The sequence below is a fragment of the Sphaerodactylus townsendi genome, linkage group LG04 (assembly GCF_021028975.2).
Source record: "Sphaerodactylus townsendi isolate TG3544 linkage group LG04, MPM_Stown_v2.3, whole genome shotgun sequence".
Lineage (NCBI taxonomy): Eukaryota > Metazoa > Chordata > Lepidosauria > Squamata > Sphaerodactylidae > Sphaerodactylus > Sphaerodactylus townsendi.
The window spans coordinates 131,129,053-131,146,363 of NC_059428.1; the positions used below are offsets into that span (position 1 = coordinate 131,129,053).

A 17,311-nucleotide genomic window follows, 5' to 3' on the forward strand; every position below is an offset into this window, starting at 1 on the left:
ACAGAGGGAAGTCTGTTACACACTGTGTCCAGTGAGAAGGAAATGTTTAGTGGGTTATATATCTTGTCCATGTCCCAGGGTGGGGAACCCTGGGACATGGACAATATATAGAAAATCTAGAATTAGACCTAATTACCAATACCTTGATAGACGCATCAAAAGGCAAACTAGAAAACCTGGTTTTTTCAACCCCACTGTTGGGAGAGATACCAAACCGAGTTGTCAGTTTGTTGTACATGAAATTATGTTGTACCAGATTTGTTTTTAAACAAAAATAACTTGGAGAGTGAAAACAACAGCTGATTCTATAGCTAACAGAGGAACTGTGTTTCCCATTTCCTTCTTTAGACCCCTGTATTTCAAATTAATTGAAGATTGCGTTTCCCAGATAGTTCTCCATCGAAGTGGAGTGGATCCAGATTTTAGTTATCGTAAAAGATTGGATGTGGACTTCAGTCACTTGTTGGGTATGTCCTTTTCATTATTTGAACGAAGCATCTCTCTGTGTGTTTAAAAAATCAGCTGGCTATCCAGACTTCTGTCGCTTTCTGATGCCTTTTAGCTAAGTACTTGTACAACAGTTGAACTCTGGAGGCTATTTGAATGCATTGCACAGTGGCAGTCCTGAGTTTACCACTGGTTTTGTAGTGAAAACTAACCGCAGCTACTTCTGACTCCCTGTGTGGTGCACACGATTGCTGAGGCGCTGCAAGACACCTTAGATGTACAGTTAAATGACTCCTCCCTGCCCCTCCCTGTTCTGCTAACTCTAGGAAGTCATGAGCATTTCATGGATTTACAGGGTCCCAAAAATATGAATGGAAGATGCTTTGCTAAATTATTAACACTGTTGGGCCTCTCCTTCATAAGTCTACCTAAACCCCTCTCAAAGCCTTCTGTGCTAGTGGCCATCACTGCTGCAACGGCTGACAGTGAATGCTATTAAATTTAATTTAAATTGTGGAATTCACTGCTACTGAAATGGCCGTGAGCATAGACCACTTAAAAGGGTTGTGGCAGAGAGATTCATCAGTGGCCGGTAGCCATGGTGATGAAAAGGAAGTTCCACATTTGGAAGCAGCAAATCTTGTGACTGAGTCTGGTGTCAGGAGAAGGCAGTATGTATTTGGCTCTTCTCAGCCACTGGCTGCCCACAGTTTGTGATGCAAGGATGCTGGATGAGATAGACCTCTAGTCATAGATGGTCCAGCAGGGCTCTCCTTATGGCCTTTTCATCAAACGCTCCTCGTTTGAGAAGATCAGCTCCATCAAGTGCATTCTGCTTTCATCAGTGAAACCAAATATTCTTTGATATGAAACGTTGAGAATCCGGGCCCCAGCTTACACCAGTGGTTAAATGCTAACAAAGAAGGAATATACACAGTTCTAATAGTATTGAAACAGGTTATATAAAGCAAAATATAGATCAATGAATCTATGCAAACGACTACCACATAAAATATGTGAATGAAACAAATGACGTATACAGAGTCGAGGGAAATCCATAAACATACAGCAGTGTGATGTATAGAACAGTGCTGAACATTATTCTGTTCTCCTGTTTCTACCTCTCACCCTTCTAGTAAACAAAGTCTTAGTTTCAAGCTAGTCCTCACGCTCATTAAAGAGTTCCGAGACTTTGGATTTCTTTAAAAACGGAGATAATGTGAGATGTAATGAGGCTTGAAAAGAGAAGAACGCTGTGGAGGTGGGGTCGCTGCTCTTGAAAGTGTTTGAGAGCCTATTGGCTAAGGAGGTAGATGCCTGTTGCAGAAAGAGAGGAATTCTTGTTGCAGAGGCATCGAAAGTTCCCAGCGAGTGAGAGAAGCTACCTCTAAAACTGTCCCCTGCTTTTTCATCCTTCACTGATATGAAAGGCAGCTGCTGGCATTCTTGGGAGACCTTACCTAACTTTTTCTTGTTTTAAGCTAACTAGAAAATCCTGATCAAGCAGTGCCTGTCTTCATTGTGCAGGCATTGAACTCACTCATACCATTGGAAAAGATAAAAATTCTTCTTCTCCTGACTATCCCCTTGACGTGAGCCCTTCTCTCATTTTTTATTATTTGTAACTCTGACTGTTAGTACCGAAGGGCTGGTGGGAGGGATTTGAACATATATACAGTAAGAGAGAGATCTTGGTCTGATATTAATAGAAGAAGAAGAGTTGGATTTATATCCCTCCTTTCTCTCCTATAAAGAGACTTAAAGGGGCTTACAGACTCCTTTCCCTTCCCCCCTCACAACAAACACCCTGTGAGGTGGGTGGGGCTGAGAGAGCTCTGAAGAACTGTGACTAGCCCAAGGTCACCCAGCTGGCATGTGTTGAAGTGCACAAGCTAATCTAGTACACCAGATAAGTCTCCACAGCTCAAGGGGCAGAGTGGGGAATCAAACCCAGTTCTCTAGAATAGAGTGCAACTGTTCTTAACCACTACACCATGTTGGCTCTCTTGCTAGGGATGTGAATTATTTTTAGAAATGGAACAGAATTTGATGTGGTGATATTGTTGACACTGATCTAAGGATGTGCACCTTGGAAAAACATCTGTACTTTTTGGATCCAGATACCAGGGAGCTGGAAAAAAAAAGTTTTCGTGGTTATCTGGGTTCCAGGTACCAGTTTAATATTGGGGTCTAGGTTCCCCCTCCCCAAGACTCCCATATTATTTGGCTCCATTATACCCCATGGAGGATTTTTCCAGGGGGCTTGAAGGGCTGTGTTTTAAGCTGGTGGTGCCAAAATTGCCGTGAAACTGCCTGTACACTAAGTAACCTCCAAATTTCAAATGAATTGCATCGAGAAGTCCAGTTCTGTGGGCCCTGGAACAAGATGCCTTAAGCTACATTTGGTCATTTCCTAAGGAGGGAAAATTCCAAGCTTTCTGTAGGACAGGGGTCAGCAACCTTTACCACCCAAAGAGCTATTTGTACCTGTTTTCCACGGCCCCCAGAGAGGCGGCTCTGCACGGAGTCACCTCCGGTTCGGCTCCTCCACTCACCTTTCCTTCCAGTGCTGGGAGGCAGAGGCATCAAGCAGGGAAACCCCCTCTGTCCGACGGAGCAGGCAGCCACCTACTCTGTGGGGCAGAGGGGGATGGCGTCCATGGCCTGCCCGGTGCCACCGCCTCTCGTGCTGCAGGAGGCAGCGGCCCTGGGCAGGGAAACTCCCTCTGCCTGATTGATCAGGCAGCTGCCTGCTCCGTGGGGCAGAGGGGGGATGGTGGTTGCGGGCATGGCAGAGGGGGGATGGTGGCTGCTCTGGAGGGACACGCCCATGCTACCCTCCAACCTTCAGGGAGGGGACACGAAAAGCGGCGCCCTCACGCACGGAGCTGCCTCCAGTACGGCCGTCTACTCACCTTTCCTTCCAGCATTGCTCTGGAGTGCTGGAGGGACACGCCCACACTACCCTCCGACCTCCAGACCATGCGGCGCCACAGTATAAGGCTGAAAGGGCCACATGTGGCTCCGGAGCCGTGGGTTGCAGACCCCTGCTGTAGGAGAAACAATAATCGAACACTCAAAAACAAGCAAAGCAACCACTGGTTCCAAACTCCCCAATGGAAACAGAACCAGCGAACCCAAAGAAACTGGGAATGCAGAACCAGGGAATGCAGTAGAGGTATGGGACAAAATGGCACACCTAACACAACAAGAACGCTCTTCCTCCAGTTAGTCCCAATTCTGCGGGACCTTTGGTGAGTTCCTTCGGGCGAGGGCCTGTAAGACGGAGCTGTTCACTGGCCTTTGGAGGTACCAGCCAGCATGGTGCTCACTTTGGCCCGGCCCTGATACTGATACTGATATTTCTGGGTCAGTTCTGGACATCTGGGCTGGGGCTGCCATCTCAGACTCGCCATTCCTCCCTTTTGGAAGGGGGGAGGGAACTTTTAGGTTAGAATGCTGGACGCCCCCCCCCTTTTTTGGGGGGGAGGGGATGAGATTACAATAGTAGATTATTGAACGCCATCTATTTTACTGTAAATTATTATATTTATTAGGAATGTTTTATGGTTGTCACTGCTTTTAAAATGTTTTAAGTATTTACATTGTTTTCTTTCTGCTGTACACCGCCCAGAGCCCTCCGGGGATGGGGCGGTATAAAAGCTTAAAATAAATAAATAAATAAATAAATAAATAAATAAATAAATAAATAAATAAATAAATAAATAAATAAACAATGTCAAATCAGAGAATCAAGCCAATGTTAAGCCAGCGATCCCTCCAAGCAACACAGATTTATGGGGAATGTGGTTATAAGCCCAACAGATGTCAAATCTGAGAATCCAAGCCAGTGTTGACCCTGAACAGCAAGGACAGAGCTTTTCTTTCCGTGTGTAAACCACAAACCCGATACGAACCAGCTTGAGCAAAGACCAAAGGGATGCAAGGCCAACCAAATTTTTTCATAGGACAGAAGCCAAGCCAAGCCTGGCCAGCCGAGCCCTGGCAAGAAAACAATGATGCGGACACGCTGTAAAATGAAAGAAAAACAGTCCTGGGAGCTTTAGAGCACTGGCTTTCGGCGTTTCCTATTAATACAGACTTTTTCCAGGATTTTTCAAGACCCATTTCCTAAATTCCTGGAAAATCCCAGATATCATCTGAACAACCAAATATACCCGAAAAATACCAGTGAGGTATTTTCGGATATATATTCAGATTGGATATTTCTGAATGTGCATCTCCCAGCTGAATTATTAAAAAGCACATTTTAAAGTCTCACTGTGTTTTTAGTCCATCAATCTGTTATTGGCACAAGTAAGCTACGTTTCATAAAGCCACTGACGGCGTATTGTACCATAAACATCAACAACTCAGACCAGATCTGCGTTGTGATGTGACAGGGTACAATTAATCCCCACGGAAGTAGTTGAAAATGGCATAGAATAGGCGGGAGGAAAGAGAGAAGAATTGAAGGGGGAAAAAGAGAAATAAAACCAAGAGGAAGGGTTTTACATACCGAAGGTGTCCAAACGATTGGCAAAGAAAGGGGCAGAAAATGGCCCCCATTTGAAAGCGAGAAGAAGGAGAAATTAAAAAAATATAAGTGGAATGGGAGAGAAAATGAAAGCAGCCCAACCGTGGGAACCTAAATGGTGTGGGGGGATGGGGGAAACCATGGTTCACATTCGCAAAACCCAAGTGTGGGGAGAAGAAAGAATTCTTTAAAAATACAATAGGGGTGATAGGGAAAAAAACCCCTAAACCACCCCGTTGGCCCAATGCTAAGGGATGAAGAAGGGGGGGGGGGAGAGTTTCACTCTGACCCCTCTGCCAGCTCTACATTCCCTCCCCTCCGTGATTCCTTTTCTCTGCCTACTCTACCCCCTTCAGATAAGCCAGCTTTGGTTCCAAATCACATCAGCTGTGCTTATGATGAGAGGAAGGCAGTAGCCTTGGATTGGGAGGGAAAGGTTTTTCAGTTCCCCCAAGCACCAGCCAGCTTACTCATACCCTGGACTTCTGGCAGCCCTTGGTCAGGAGAGGAAACCCACAGGCGTATTCATCCCACTTAAGTGGGGAAATTCCTGTCCCCCCCATATGGGCCAGCTGACTTGCTATTGAATGCAGTGGCTAGGATGGGAAGAAGCTGGCAAGTTTGAGCAGCAAGGACAGAGCTTTTCTTTCCGTGTGCACACCAACCGGCTTTTTCTGGACTTGGGGTGCCCAACAGTGGCCAGGGAGGGAGGCCACCAGATTTTGGGCAGGGCAAGAAGGGATTTTCTCCCCCATTCAGGTCAGTCAGGTTGCATTCAGCTTGGGCGGGAAGTGAAATGCTCTGCTTTCAGTGCATGCACCAGCCTGCTTGTTTTATTTCTGGGGTGCAGAAAGGAAACCAGTAGGTTTGGCCAGGAAGGGCAGGGCTTTTCTCTCTCTCTCTCCTGCATCCAGGCACAATGATCTGCTGGCATCATTGCTTGGGAAGAGAGCGACTCTGCTGGCTTGTGCAGTGGGGCTTTTTGCTCTTATCTTTCTCTGCAAAAAAGAAGCCTGAATTGGTGGGAAAGGGGGCAACGTCTTCGGATATCCCGGTGCTGAGGCAGCTGCTGCACAAACCGTCTTATTTCCAGTGGCCAGTCAGAAAGTCCCACCCAGCCCCACCCTTTTATAAATATTTGGCAGGCCAGGTGTCAGTAGGCTCCCTTAATCGCACCAACTCTGCAATGGGGACCCCAGATTTAAGGAGAGAAGGAAAAGCGGGAATGGAGTCACTGTTAGCCTTCCTGAGCATCTTCTGTTGAATCCATTGAAGCCCTGGCTCTGTGATATGACTGCAGGACAGTGATCAGCTTCAGGTCTTTTTCTTCTTTTGAAAAAAAAATCAGTCGGGTTAACCCTGCCATGCTTTTTTAAAAAATCCTGTTTCTTCTAGATGTTTGTATTGAACAAAAGAAAATACAAGAACTTGAGGAAAGGGCTTTAGACTTCTCAAACAAGGTTAGTAATTTCAGTGGTTCACTTGTGGAACTTGAAAACGTTGTGGGGCTTTCAATGATGTTCAGTTTTTTTGTTTGTTTATATTTTAGATTTCTGGATCGTCGTCCCCCCCCCCCCCCGAGGGTTCAGGGCGGTGAACAGCATAAAAATACAATAAATTAATCATAACATAATTGCATTAAAACCCTATCATAATTAAAACTGAAACCAGACTTAATACTATAAAATGGGAACTATATAACCACAGATGGTGACAAAACCCACCCTCCTACCGTGCCCGCAGGAGTCTTTGATGTAATGAGTTAACAATCAACCCAGCTGGTCAAGTGCCTGGCAGAACAGGTTTGTTTTGCAGGCCCTGCAGAAACTTTGTAAGTCCCGCAGGACCCTGGTCTCCCTAGGAAGCCTGTTCCACCAAATAGGGGCCAGGGCCATAAAAGCCCTGGCCCTTGTGGAGACCAGCTGGATGTTTTTCGGGCCAGGATCAGAGGGCCTAGCGGGGCAATAAGGGGAGACACGGTCCCTAAGATATGCAGGCCAAAGGCCGCTTATAGGCTTGAAGGTTAAAACCAACACCTTGAACATGATCTGGAACTCGATGGGCAGCCAGTGAAGGTAGTACAGGATCGGTGTAATCCTGTCTCGACTAGATGCCCCGACTTGGGTTGATCTGACAATCAAATGGTTTCTATTGAATTGATTAGCCCATTCCTTGCTGGGATTGCTTTTAGGTGCCATGACTGGTTACAGGGTATTGATTTGTGCTCTATTTATATCTGTATTTTCTTTTATATATTTAATGTGAATCCATGTTGGAAACTGCTCTTGAGTCTGTGGAAACAGGGAGAGCAGTATAAAAAGCAAATGAATGAATGAATGAATGAATGAATGAATGAATGAATGAATGAATGAATGAATGAATGAATGAATGAATGAATGAATGAAAGGTCATTTTGTAGTACATCAGCTAGATTCAAGTCTTATAAAACCTTAGAATTTTGGTGGTATGAGATTTTGAAAGTCAAAGCTCCTTTCATCAGATACCTATCAGATTTCACAGCCTTTGTGTGAATCAAACCTATGCATATTCATTTTCATGCCAAAGTGGCAACTGTGGTACCATGAGTGCACTCGGTTGATCAGCTGCCATAAATATGTATACACTGTTCGCAAGAGAGCTTGGCACAGAGACTTGCAGTTTTTGGTTTCTTCAGCATAGCACTTAAGATTACTTAGTTCAGTTTAGCTTAGAGGTTTAGTTTCATAGATGGTTCACAGTTTGTACAGTTCCTTTGCTTAGATGTTCTGGCTCATGGTTATTCACATACAGGGTCCTAACCCTGATTTGGTACATTTTCACAGAACCCTCACACAGCCCTCACAGTTGAGTAAAACCCTCAGAAACAGAATATAAACTCTCTGTTGTGGTAAACTTAAAGCAAATCCCTGTACCTCAGATCCACTTGAAAATTAGAACTCTCCTTTCTTTACAAGCAGTTCTTACCCTGGTTTATCTATGGCCATCGACTTGACTCTCCAATAAACCCTTTCCCGCCAGTATATGGTGTCTGGGTAATGGTTGCTTTCACTTAGCACTCATGCTGATAACTAGTAGAATCAGTCACTCTCTTGGGCTGATCTACTCCCCTCTGAGTTTAGTTTATCATGCAGTTAAGGCCAGCAGCACTTAACATCAGCAACCTTTCAGACCAAAAGCCTCTCAAAATATCCTGACAAGGAGTTCAACCTCCTCCCTCTCTGCATCTTGCAGTTACTTGCCCAGTCAGAGTATAGGAGGCCACAGCCAATGAGGGGTCTTCTCCTGTTCCTAGGCTTTGTATGCCACACTCTGAAGATAAACAATACTATACTTTGACAAAACTGCCCTTTAAAAATACACGTTTCTTTACAGTCCGTCACAGTATCACTTATCAACTTTATTTTAAAAATATATTAATTTAACATAATTGTCCACTATTGCAACTTTAATTTCCGTTTGGCCACTTTTTTTCCTGGATTCGCGTTAGTAATATTCGATTATAAAATAGTTTTCGTATAACTTGTTAGCAATTAAACGTTTGAGAAGTAAAACCAGCAATTAGGATTTACAGTGGCACCTCCGGAAAAAAAATACTACGAGGATTCGTAGTGCTGTTTGATGATGGTATGCTTGCTTTTGTTTTAGTTTGAAAATGAATTTGTAGCCCACCAAGAGACAAAGGCACAGCTTCAGAAAACTGAAGAAAAAATGGGTCGTTTTGAGGCTGAGCTGAGAGCCTATAAATGCCAGGTAAAGGAATTAATTTTTAGCTTGGGTGATTGTTTAATCTGTGGGCTGGACTAAATGTTGGTATCAGGCGAGGAGACAAAACTTGTAATAACCTGTTCTGATAGGCAGATTAAGTCAGTGGCGTAACGCCCATGGGAATAGGGGGTGGGGCGCAATGCGGCAGGGGTTCCCCTCACTCCGTCCCTGGCTTAAGTTTTTCATGATGTCATCAAGGTGGCCAAAGTCAGTTTTTCCTGCTTTTTCTAATTTGAGTTAAAATCTGTGAACCAAGCGACCGATTTCAAAGTTTAAAGATTTGTTAGAAAGTTAATAAATTTCCCTGTGGACAAATAATGCAAATAATTATTCTGTTAGTTTTTGTGATACAAGGCATCAATCAAAGGAAAACATTTTAAAATGGTTTATGGCATGTGGCAATTTACCTCATCCAGATAGTCATCCAAAATACATTAGACAATTGTAGTTTGTCATTCTGCCTCTCCAGTGAGCCATAGCATGAAGAAATTCATTTTGATATGCCAGTTATGTACCTGAGAACAGATCCACATTTTATGTGATTTTTTTAATGCAGTGTAACTAGAAAATAGATAACTTTGTGTTATTCTAAAAGAACATCTTTTAATTTTGTGAGTTCAGCAGCTGTTCAGTGTGCATATGTTCTTATTTTCAAATCTTACATTATTTTCATTTCAGGAATCTTATTCTCTAAAGGACATATATCATAGCAACACTGCCGTTTAGCCTCAGCTGTGGCTTCTTCTATGTTTATGTTAAAAATGTGTTGTTCTGATGTGCTTGGAGAAGAATCTCGTGGCTTCTGGGGTGTGTGTCACACCGTGAAGACCAGCTAGACTACCGTTCATGTCTTTGTTGATGTTGTAGCTGTGCCAGACAGTATTGGCTGTTTGCTCGCAATGAATACTCCCGCAACAGAAATATCAGCTGTTTGTGCGTTCCTAAACTGTTCTATTAACCAGTACATCTTTTTCCTTATTTCTATATGGGGTTGAAGAATTTGTCAGAACAATTGTGTTGGCTTGTTAACTTTGTTAATGCAGATGTAGAATTTGACAAGGTTGCATCAATAAAATCTGAATGTTCTGTTTCTTTTTTCCCCCCCAGAATGGCTCTGCAACTGGAGGTTTAGATGCCTGTCCCCTGCCAACCCTGGAAGGACAAGAAGGTTCATTTCCATCAACTGATCCAGCGGGTCACTTAGGACAATCTGTGACACCTTTACCTGGAACTGTCCCACCCCCTCCTCCTCCCCCTCCCCCTCCCCCACTGCCCCCATCATTTGCTCAAGGTTCAGGAAAGCCGCCTCCTTTTGGCTGTGCGGTTCCTCCTCCCCCGCTGCTGCCCGGAGTACCACGTTCTCCGCCTCACCTGCTGCCATTTGGACTGAAGCCTAAAAAACAGTTTAAACCAGAGATTACGATGAAGAGACTCAACTGGTCAAAGGTAATTCAAGAGTGGAAATCTGTGGAAATCAAACTAAAATAATGATAGGACCCCAACATCGACTAACTTGGCATCGAGCCTGGCATTGACTAATTAAGGAGCAGCAATGGCATAGTGGTTAAGAGCAGGTGCAGTCTAATCTGGAGGAACCGAGTTTGATTCCCCGCTCTGCCGCTTGAGCTGTGGAGGCTTATCTGGGGAATTCAGAATAGCCTGTACACACCAACACACACCAGCTGGGTGACCTTGGCTAGTCACAGTTCTTTGGAGCTCTCTCAGCCCCACCTACCTCACAGGGTGTTTGCTACCGGGGGGTGGGGGGAGGGAAAGGAGATTGTAAGGAAAGAAAGGGGGGTATAAATCCAAACTCTTCTAACCTGCAGCCAGCAAGGAAAGGAAATGGAAAGGAAATGCTGGTGCGATCAAACCAAACCCATTTCTGCGGATTAGGGGCTATGGTTCTTAGCCATTATGTCACGCTGTGATGGGAAAGGGACTAGTGAGTTGCTACCAGTCTGAGTGGACAATGCTGACTTTGACGGACCAAGCATCTGGTTCGGTATATGGCTGCGTTGAGTGTTAATGGGTTCCGAGCCATTTGCTTATTTATTTATTTGTTACACTTAAGGTACCACCCACCACCAAAGGGCTCTGGGCGGTGTACAATATAATACTAAAACATCACAATATAAAAAACCTCATAAAAGATTATAAAACTATAAATTATTGAAATGGTGAAAATACACAAAAACCTACAGATGGCGAACAGCATTTCGTTCCGCAGGACTGGTCCAGATGGTACAAATCACAGGACAAAAATGCAGGGTAAGATGGAAAAAAATGCAGGTTATAGGGATGGCACACAATCAACGGCTGCCCCCTCCAGAAGCCTGGTGGAATAATTCTGTTTTACAAGCCCTACGGAATTGATCAAGGTCTTGCAGGGACGATGATAATGAGTTCCACCAGACAGGAGCTATTGTAAGGTTGTGGGGTGTGTGTGCTGTCCGACCTTGAAAAGGTTCCCGCCGGAGGTTTTTGGCTTAACGCCTGGGAAGGGGAATTTCGCTGTTTTGGTTATCTTTCACTTGCTTGCTTGTCTGCGTGAAACCCTGTGTGAAATCCTGCCTTGTTTATACTCTTTGGGCGGGAGCCTGTCTGTTACCCTGTAAAAGCTGTTGATCGAGATCTGGGTTTCAGTTCTCGCATTGCTTGTTTCCGACGAAGAATGCCAGCTCAATAAAGAACTCATAACGGTTGCTTTTGCCCGGACTTTACTAGTTCGTTACAGCTATGGCGCAGAAAGTGGAGGCAAGCCGAATCATGGAGGGGCCGGGAGGACCAGTAAATTGTCCTCTATGGAACGTAGGGGCTGTGTGGGGACATATGGGGAGAGACGGTCCCACAGGTATGAAGGCCCCAGGCCGCGGAGTGCCTTAAAGGTTAATACCTTGAAGGTGATTCGGTATTCTGTTGGGAGCCAGTGCAGCCAGCGCAGCACAGGAGAGATGTGATCCCGTATAGGGCTACCTGCAAGGAGCCACGCTGCTGCATGCTGGACCAACTTCAACTTCCGGATCAACCTTATAACGGGTAGCCCTAAGAACCTTCCATCTTTATGTGCAAGGGTTTTTAAAAAAATCATATTTGTGTAGCTCCTTAGTATGAACTAATGTGTACTTGCACTGTTACTTAAAAGCAATGATATTTGCAGATCCGGCCGCACGACATGAATGAGAACTGTTTCTGGCTAACAGCAAATGACGGCAAGTACGAATGCTCCGATCTGCTGGGCAAACTGGAGCTCACGTTTTGTTGTCAAAAGAGAGGTGAGTCGTTTTTTTAAAAAATTAAAGCTGTCGTTTTAATTTGAAAATGACATTGTTCGTCGTTCAACGAAGCGCTGATAATTCCCACAAGTCAACTTCAGTGTGCTGTTTTGAAAAATGAGTTGGGTCAGACTTGGCCTCCCTTGAAGTTGTTCTACAAGCGTGCGACATAGAAAGTGCCATTCGCTTCGCTTGGCAAAATGAAACTACAACGGGCGATTATAAATGGAGTTGGAAAGAAGAGTGCGTAGCTCAGAATGACAGTATGCAAGGATCCAGAACTTCGCCAGTTGTGTCCCGTGGTATTTAAAACACAGTTGAGATGATGATTTGGAGCTTTATATATTTAAAAATACAATCGTTCACGATCCAACGTGTGCATGTTAGGTCCTGGACCAGGCCCAATAAACAAACTCTAGATTTTGAAATCAGTAGTTTTTATTGGATTGACAAGAGGCACTCAGCTTCAGAAAGCCAGTTCTAAAAGATCTTGGCTTTTACAAAAATATTTATCCCTTACTGACTCCTCCAGCTCCCCCTCCCTCCAGGACAGAGATTGTGGGAACAACGAGGGGTGAAAGACTTTGTTCTGGAAAGCGGGCACTCCAAGGCCGCAGTGATAGTCTCCTGGCGGGATGCTCCCACAGCCTCCGGACCTCCCTCCTCCCATCCGGAGACAACCAGGGGTGCAATAGTTATCTACATTACAAGCACATTGATACAGAACAAAAGATCCATTAACACAGGAGTGTCCAACTCTGGTGCCCCAGATGTTCATGGACTCTAGTTCACCAGATAAGCCTCCACAGCTCAAGTGACAGAGCGGGGAATCAAACCTGGTTCTCCAGATTAGAGTGTGCCTGCTCTTAACCACTACACCACACTGGTTGGGAGTGCTTAAGCTGGAGAGGTAAACTCTTCATTGAAATGTGCTTCTCCTTTCCTCCTTTTTTATTCTCACAACAACCCTGTGAGGTACTTCAGGCTGAGAGGGTGTGACCCACTAAAGGTCACCCTCCAAGCAGTGACGGGATTCAAACCTGGGTCTCGATGGTCCTTGTAAGACTCCTTAACTACTTTTCGACACAGGTTGGGGACTTGTTAAATGCCCCTTGGTTTTGCAGCAGAATATTTTCTCACCATCCTTGTCTATTCTGCCTCCATTTCCCTAGCTTTCTGTGAGTAAACTTTTTCCTCTGATACACAGTGCTGCATTCACAATCATCCTGAATCCAGTATCCAAACTTGAGATTCCTATCTTTTATTTTCTGTTGAGTTACACGTGCCACAGGCAGACAAAAGTATTTTCCTGTTATAATATATTTTGCTTTTCAAATAAAATAGAGAATATAATAGATTTTCCTTTTATAATAGATTTTGCTTTCCAAATGTATTTGACTTTGAAGAATTGATTAGGAAATAGTTTTCAGACTTTAAAAAAAAACCTGCGATGTGTCCGCATTAAAAATCAAACTGATACGAGCCATTACTGAGAACCTTGCTGTTTTTGTGGGTGTTGCGTCGTCCAACATGGGCACAGCAGGCAAATCAATGCTAACCTAATGTTCGGAGTGACCATTTATGGTGTCTCCAGAAAGAGCGATTGCTTATTCAAAGTGTGCCAACAATGATTGCGGAATGCAAATGAAAAGAGATTTTAAAATCCGATTTTTCCCCCTTCAATGCTCTTGAAGCTTTTCACCCAGGAAATCAATTGTTGACTTTACAGGTAAACTCATGTAGTGTGTTAACCCCACAGCATGACTTACACCAAAATAGGAACAATATTGCCGTATTGCTTTTGAATACGTGAGGGCTAATTATAAATCTGCTAACATAATGCATTCTCAGTCGTAGGGGACGGAGCGATACGCTACCGAGTATTTCGCTGGCATTTGAAGTGTTCATGCGGCAAACTGTTGATTTGTTACTGAACCCAGACGCAATGATGCGTCGTAGTTGTTCTTTGAGCATGACTAAGCTGCCACTTAGCTGACTCGCTAACCTATTAAAACAGAGGGTGGTTTGTTTACTTCCTCCATAAGTCAGCCCCTCAGTTTACAAATTAGTCTGTAGTCGGCATACAGCTGGTATTCTTTGTATCGTTCTCTGTCCTCATAATGGGGTTGGGGGGGAGGTACAGGTCTTAATAGTTTATTAAAGTGACACCGGGAGACATATATCATCATCTTAGGATAGTGATGAGACTGAGTGCAAGGGGTGGAGCGAGAGGAAACTGCACCTGGGGCATGTATGCACCCTGTGCCCCTTCCACGCCCCCAGAATGTACTGAAACACCTTTCCCCACCCCCTGGAACACCCTTGTCACACCCCCGCAGGGGCGCACGCCCAGTACGTTGCGCACCCCTCGCCCCCTTGGAGCTATGCCACTGCCGAGTGCCCAGACTGGGGCAACAGCTCGTGTGCCCACAAAGAAGGCTCTGAGTGCCCCCTCTGGCACCTGTGCCATAGGTTCGCCACCACTGCCTTAGGAGGAGATGCATGTGGTTTTTCCCTAATGTATAAGTGACATGTATTCTTCCATTTTGCTAACAAAGGGATAGGAGCTGAAGTCTTCTAAAGAAATGCCATATAAGTTTTTTCAGCTTCGCTAAGTGAATCTCCTGCCCAACTGTGCCGTCTTTCAGATATTTAGGGTCCATCTGTCCCCCCCCCCCCCCATCTTGTGCCTTCCAGAAATGTAGACAGTTCATTAGAGCCTGGAACTCAGCATAAATTTCTGTTTGATCAGACATTCCGTATTTTGTTACTGTTGACCAGGGGCATACCTATAGAAAATGGTGCTCAAGGCAGGTGCTGAAATTGCAGCCCCCCAACCCTACCCCCCGAAATTCAACAATATGGAGCACACGCAGACAGCATTGCCTCGGAAAAGGACTTCATGGATGACTCTACACAGCTTCCCTAGGTCCTACGTAGGGCCCCACTTGCTGGAGCCATCGCTTATTTCTACACACAGATATTTCTCTTATTCAAGAAAACAACACTGGCCTATCTAGGGTGGGGCAAGCCTGATTGCTACTTGCCTAGGAGTGTTCTGGCCACCCCTTTGCAAGGCAGAAAGTCACTTCTCTTCCACCTGGAAAACGGACGGCATCTACTTGAAACCAGGGACTGGTTCATCACCTTTAAATACTGGACCCGCCTCTGTTTCACCTGTGAGAGCCAGAGTCTTTCATACCAGGCCCTAACTATACTGCATTCCTCGGAATGGTGGACCCCTATTGAGGGCCAACTAGAAAGGATGGGGCTTTCGGTAAACTCCTTAGTTATGCTGTCCTGTAACGAAGTGTTCAGCAGAATCAGAGACAGACTCTGTGATTTAGAGTACCAGAGTCTGATTGATCAGGCTAGCAGTTTCTGCTTTGTATCTTGGCATTTCCTTGGGGAAAACAATCCTATCAAACTACTTATATTTACTTCCTGATCCCAAACTGCAACGTGCAGTCTGCTTGGCAAGGTGTAACATCGTGCCATCTTCTCTTGAGATCTGGTAGGGAGATGAAAATACCGCACCATGAAAGGCTTTGCATTTGGGACATGAATTGTGAAGAGTCAGTTCATCATATCCTGCACCATTGTCCTTCATATAATGCAGCTTGGGGGAAGTTCCTGGCTCCTCTGTTGATCGACAAGAGCATTCTCACAGACCAACCGAATACCCTCTTCCTTCTGGACAAGGGCTCAAGAGAAGTCTGAGAGTTGAATAGAATGAATAGAATAGAATAGAATCTTTATTGGCCAAGTGTGATTGGACACACAAGGAATTTGTCTCCGGTGCATATGCTCTCAGTGTACATAAAAGAAAATACATTTGTCAAGAATCATAAGGTACAGCACTTAATGATTGTCATATAGGTCTAGTAAGCAATCAGGAAACAATCAATAGTAATAAAAACATAAAATGTAAAATCATAAAATAAAATGAAATGTCAGCACAGGCTATAGTCATACAGTCATAATTAGGAGAGGAGAGATGGGTAATAGGAATGATGAAAAAGCTAGTGCAGTAATTATATAATAAATATATAATAAATAGTTTGACATTATCAGAGGGGTATTTGTTTAGCAGAGTGATGGCATTAGGGAAAAAACTGTTCTTATGTCCAGTTGTCTTGGTGTGCAATTATGCTCTGTAGCGGCCACGTTTAGAGGGTAAGAGTTGAAACAGTTTATGTCCAGGATCACGAGGGGTCAGTAAATATTTTTCACAGCCCTTTTTTTGACCCGTGCAGTATACAAGGTCCTCAATGGAAGGAGGCAGGATTACAGCAGCAATTGTTTTTTCTGCAGTTCTGATTATTCTCTGAAGTCTGTGTGTGATCTTGTTGGGTTGCAGAACCAAATACACAGTTATAGAGGTGCAGATGACAGACTCAATGATTCCTCTGTAGAACTACAATATCCTTGTGGCTCCTTGGAGCGGTTTGAGCTACAGAGTTAGGCATAGAAAGAGGCATTCTTTGTTATTAACATTTTTGATGACATTTTTGATATTAGGTGACCATTTTAGGTCATGAGATATGATGGAGCCTAGAAATTTAAAGGTCTCTACTGTTGATACTGTGTTGTCTAGTATTGTGAGAGGAGGTAGGATGGGAGGGTTTCTCCTGAAATCTACCACCATTTCTACGGTTTTAAGTGTGTTCAGTTCTAGATTGTTCCAGTGGCACCCGCTTGAGGGCTGGTTATTTCAACCTCCCACGTCTGTATCACGGTTTCATTGATTGTCTCGAGATAGGACCAATCACTTTCATTGTATCATCTGCAAATTTCAGTATTTTAACAGATGGATCGTTTGAGAGTTGACTGCCAGGCTCCTCTGTATTGTAACTGCAAGGCGCTCTTAACGTAATTTTTGAAACATTCAGTTTTTAAATCATAATTTCAGAGGATTTTTAAAATCCCGATCCCTATTTTGTTGTTTTTTAAAATAAATTTGTATTTTTTAAAAGCATGTACTGTTGTTGCTATCTGAATGCCATTAAAGGTTTCAGTTCATTTGCACTGGGAGAGCTGGTGTCCGATCAGCAGAGGCCAGGTCTACCCATTGCTTTCGATCACGGTCTACCTGGAGGCCTGGTCTGGCTGCTGGTGGCCGGATCTACTTCTTTATGGCAGTTGAAGGCAAAGGGTCAATCTTGCCGCTAAAGGCCAGGTCTTCCGGTTGTTCTTTGCAGCAGGTAGACCAGCTCTCCATAGAGATGGTTCACCTGTGGTCGAAAGCCATGGGTAGACCTGGCTGCTGCTTATCAGATTCAGTGCA

The 17,311-nt window shown here is 44.4% G+C and overlaps 1 protein-coding gene across 1 annotated transcript in view; it reads left to right on the forward strand.

Moving 5' to 3' along the window:
• DIAPH3 (diaphanous related formin 3) overlaps window positions 1-17,311 on the forward strand; it is a 165,087-nt gene that overhangs the window by 41,356 nt on the left and 106,420 nt on the right. The window contains exons 13-17 of the mRNA XM_048494922.1: window positions 349-467; window positions 6,380-6,444; window positions 8,630-8,734; window positions 9,857-10,195; window positions 11,910-12,024. Of these exons, the coding sequence (XP_048350879.1) occupies window positions 349-467; window positions 6,380-6,444; window positions 8,630-8,734; window positions 9,857-10,195; window positions 11,910-12,024 (743 nt within the window). The remainder of the gene's footprint in view (window positions 1-348; window positions 468-6,379; window positions 6,445-8,629; window positions 8,735-9,856; window positions 10,196-11,909; window positions 12,025-17,311) is intronic.